The sequence below is a fragment of the Cynoglossus semilaevis genome, chromosome Z, assembly GCF_000523025.1.
Source record: "Cynoglossus semilaevis isolate Cse_v1.0 chromosome Z, Cse_v1.0, whole genome shotgun sequence".
Lineage (NCBI taxonomy): Eukaryota > Metazoa > Chordata > Actinopteri > Pleuronectiformes > Cynoglossidae > Cynoglossus > Cynoglossus semilaevis.
Genome location: NC_024328.1, coordinates 15,246,643 through 15,251,321, shown reverse-complemented (window position 1 = coordinate 15,251,321; position 4,679 = coordinate 15,246,643). Strand labels below are relative to the sequence as shown.

Genomic DNA, 4,679 nt, shown 5'->3' with positions numbered 1-4,679 from the left:
TTCAATGCTTCTTTTTGTCTTTGTAAATACAGGCATGTACCAAATGAAGGAATAAAAATCTCTGTCAATCATCGATCCACCTCAGTTAGTGATCAGTTAGCCTCGCAACTAGCCATTCATCAGAAATATCACATATATATATATATATATAAACAGTACAACATTTTACACCTTGCACACAGTCTCCACAGAAACGCGCCGTTCGTCAACTTCGATCCCTCAACGACGGGTTAACGATACTTAAGGCTTTATTGCGTGCAAATCACTGCAGTCCGTGCCAGTGAAAAAACGAAAGAAAAAAAAAGTTCTGGACTCTTGCGAGATGAAAATTGTTCCAGAACTGAGTGACTGATATTGTGGAGACCATCCCATAAACACTACGGGGAAACCGTTAGCGTTTGACGAGTCATCACAGGCTTCTCAGACACAGTGGTGGGTAGTTAGCGTTAGCATTAGCAAGTCAGTTGAATAAACCGCTTCACTTGAACAACAGGCACGACTTCACATCTGCTGTTTGTGTTCTTTTTTTTTTAACAAACTAATCAACGAGAGGAGGAAAAAAATGTCTGAGTTTTAAAACTAAAAATTAAGGGGAAAAAATTATATTGTACGTCGTATGTTTCTGAGAGTAAAAGCTGCTCGCACTGATATGAGGAAGTAGTAGAATGTTAAAGGGAATCATTAGTCGTTAGTGATGTTACAAAAAAGCAAAGTTCATTTTTGTGAAAAAACAAAACAAAAAACATCAGTTTATGGAAGTGACACTGGAATAAAATAAAGATTTATGGGATTAAAAATCTCAATTTTTTTTTAACCTGCAGCTTTTGTCATGTCATTTTTTTCCCTCAGTGTGGCGCTAACACTCGTTAGTCGTACCTGCATGTGTGCGTATGTGTGTGATGGAGGGTTATTGTAAAGACTGCAGGTGAGAACTGTCCGTTCTCCACCTGTAAATAAATAAAGAAAGCTATAAACAACCTCCACACACAGCAGAACAAACAAACAAACACAGCCGGGTTTTACTCTGACAGCACCCCAGTGCCTGATGGGAAAATGCCAAATGTTGGCAGCAAATTCAAAAGAGGAAGAGACGTGGGACTTAAAAAAAGTGCCTCAGTGAGTAAAAGTCCACGCTCCCTCTGGTGGCTGGACAGAAAAGTTCTTCTTTTAGGAGCACTGCTCTTGCTCTTCCTCCTCCTCGTCCTCCAGCCCGGCGTTCTTCAGAGGGATGGATGATTTGGTGACGCTGTTCTGCAGCTCCAGTTCTGTGTTAGTCAATGAGCTGACCGACTGGTGGACGGTTATTGTGTGTTCCTCCATCTGCCTCTGGAGACTGTCCATCTCCTCCCTGGAGGGAAATCACAACAAAACATCATATCATATATATACATACATACACATATATACACATACATACATACATATATACACATATGTACATATACATCCATATATATACATATATACACATTTATACATATATGCACATATATACATACATATACATATATATACACACATATATACACATATATACATATATATACCCACATACATATATACACACACATATATATATATACATATATACACATATGTACATATACATCCATATATATACATATATACACATTTATACATATATGCACATATATACATACATATACATATATATACACACATATACATATATATACCCACATACATATATACACACACATATATATATATACATATATACACATATGTACATATACATCCATATATATACATATATACACATATGTACATATACATCCATATATATACATATATACACATATGTACATATACATCCATATATATACATATATACACATATGTACATATACATCCATATATATACATATATACACATATACAGTATATACACATTAGAGTGACGTACTTGAGTTGCCGCAGACAGTTGTGCAGGTTGTTCAGCGGCTCCTTGTTGACTGAAGTTGACGGTTTCAGTAGTTCGTCCAGCAGAGAGGCAGGAACTGGACAGTCTGGGATCCTGACCGGTGTCACTGGGTTGGACTGGTTCCCCTCACTCTTCAACTCCATACGCTGTTGCAAAAACGACACAAGCTTACTCGTACTTGTCACAGACGGTAAATAAAATGTTAAGTTTTTTATTTTATTTTTTCTTGACCCAGGTAACAGATGACCACTGGCCTGATACGGGCCCACGGTCCAGTGGTTGATCCTATGTGCTTGAGTACAAATGGACAACAGCACATGGTTTTTTTTTCTCTTTAGTTCAGAACCATAAAACGACGTGTAATGTCAACTGTGTAAAGGTGCAGTAAAACTACCTGTCCACAGGTCCTCACCTTCCTTACTCGGTTCTGTTTCAGTTCCTGCTTCAGCTGCTGGTTCTGCAGCAGAACGGTCTTCATGCTGTTCCGCAGTTCACTCACTTTAGCCTGCAGCATGAACTTGTCCTTCCTGGTGCTGCTCAGCTCCTCCTGCACCGACTCCAGCTCCACCTTGATGTTCTGGGCAGGAGTAAGAGGGGGGGTGAACATGGAGACAACGGGGGACGGGATATATATATTTACACACACATAAATATATACAAATATATACATAAATATATACAAATATATACACATATATATATTTATATATATACATACATATGCACACATATATATGTACATATATACACATGTATACATATACACATACATACACATATATGTACATATATACACACACATATGGACATTTATACACACATATATACATAGATATATACACACATATATGCATATACATATATACACATATATACATATTTATACACATATATACATATATGTACATATATACATATACATATATGTACATATATACATATACATATATGTACATATATACATACTGTATATACACATATATACATATACACACATATACACATATATACATATATAAACATATACACACACATACTGTGTGTATATATATATATATTATACGGTAATATTCATATAACTAGTTCAGTACTTTAGCACAGTGCATCTGGGCCTGTGCACTTCCAGCACTGACCTGCAGGGCTGTCTGGAGGTTGTCCAGCTTCCTGTGATGACACTGCTCCACCATCTCCACCTGCTGCCTCTGAGCCTCCAGCTCCCTCTGCTTCTGCTCCAGCTCCCACTTCAGGTCCTCCACCTGGTCCAAGAGTCACCGCACATTTCGTCATCAACTCAAATTTACCAGCGCAGTCACAGCGACCTTTGACCTGAACTCAGTGACTATACCTCTTGGTGGGTGAGCGGCTGCTTGGCCAGTTCTTCTTCCAGCTGTTTCTGGAGCACCTGGAGCTGGAAGTGAGCCTTGGCCAGTTCCTCCTGGAACCGGGAAACCTCCTGAGCGTGCTGCTCATCCTGAGCCCTACACAGAATTCATTCAGTTATTAAAAAAATAAATAATAATAATAGTATACATACATATGCACATATATATACATGTATACATACATATTCACATATATACATATATATGTACATATGCACATATATACACATATATATGTACATATGCACATATATACATATATACGGACATATGCACATATATATACATATACATATACATACATTCATATATATACGTATATGTATATGTGTGTGTGTGTGTGTGTGTGTGTGTGTGTTAAACATTTCCACGTGACCATAAATTCTCAGCAAATCATTATTTCCACTCCTCCGTCTAAGGTGCTGTAAACCTTTGATAAATTAGGCCACGGACCATAAATGATTTCACCATCTCTTCTAAACAACATTTTTCTGATATCTCTTGGCTCCAACACTTCCCCACAGCCAGATCCCCGAGCTGCTCCACCGTCGTTTCACAGCATTCATTGTTATTAAAATAAATAAATAATAGTATACATGTATACTATAAATAATAGTATACATGTGTACTATTTTATTATTTTTTTTAAATGTATACATTTTTTGAGCGTCTCACGTACTGTAGCTGCTGCGCCTCGATCTGCAGCGCTCTGACCAGGTCGTCTTTGGTCTGCAGGTCCTTCTTGATCTCCGACAGCTCCAGCATGGCCGCCCTGTAGTGCCTCCTGCTGTGAGCGGCATCAGCCTTCACCGTCGCCACCTGAAGGACATATTGGGTTATGACGGCGACAACATCAGGTGGCAGGAAGCAGGAAGGTTATCCACTTCCTGTTGACAGGAATAATATCCTGATTTTTTTTTCCCAAACCTGCTCTTTCAGGTCCTTCACTTTGCTCTTTTCTTTCTCCAAGGCCAGCTGCAGAGTCTGGACCACCTGCTTCATCTGCTGGTCCTCCTCCTCTTTACGCTTTAACACCGCTTGAACCTAAAGAGAGAAAGGTGGCGCTAAAATGTAAAAAAAAAAACAAAAAAAACCCAAAAAAACTTCATATTTCACATTGATAGACGACACCACGTATTACCTGTAAGTTGAGTTGGACCAGATCGGACTCTCTCTTGGCCAGCGCGGCCTCCACGACGTTAGAGTGCTCACGCAGTGCATTGTGGGACTGAGCCAATCCTGCCAGTTTCCCCTTTTCATGCTCCAGCTCCAGCACCAGCTTCTTGTTGGCATCTTCCAGCTTTTTGATCCTCTTCTTGAAGTTCCGCGATTCTTGAAGCTTTGACATGTCG

At 39.0% G+C, this 4,679-nt stretch overlaps 1 protein-coding gene across 4 annotated transcripts in view; it reads right to left on the bottom strand.

Annotated features, from left to right (window-relative positions):
• Positions 1–17: 17 nt before the first annotated feature.
• The window catches only part of golga3 (golgin A3), a 14,012-nt gene continuing 9,350 nt past the window's right edge, over positions 18–4,679 (bottom strand). For 3 of the 4 annotated variants that reach the window (XM_017043247.2, XM_008336582.3, XM_008336580.3), the window contains exons 17-24: positions 4,469–4,666; positions 4,255–4,371; positions 4,007–4,146; positions 3,291–3,423; positions 3,079–3,201; positions 2,358–2,522; positions 1,928–2,091; positions 18–1,348 (exon numbers count right to left, since the gene is read on the bottom strand). In XM_017043247.2, coding sequence (XP_016898736.1) covers positions 1,168–1,348; positions 1,928–2,091; positions 2,358–2,522; positions 3,079–3,201; positions 3,291–3,423; positions 4,007–4,146; positions 4,255–4,371; positions 4,469–4,666 — 1,221 coding nt within the window. In that variant the 3' untranslated portion in view covers positions 18–1,167. The remainder of the gene's footprint in view (positions 1,349–1,927; positions 2,092–2,357; positions 2,523–3,078; positions 3,202–3,290; positions 3,424–4,006; positions 4,147–4,254; positions 4,372–4,468; positions 4,667–4,679) is intronic. The other variant, XM_008336581.3, reaches the window with a different exon arrangement.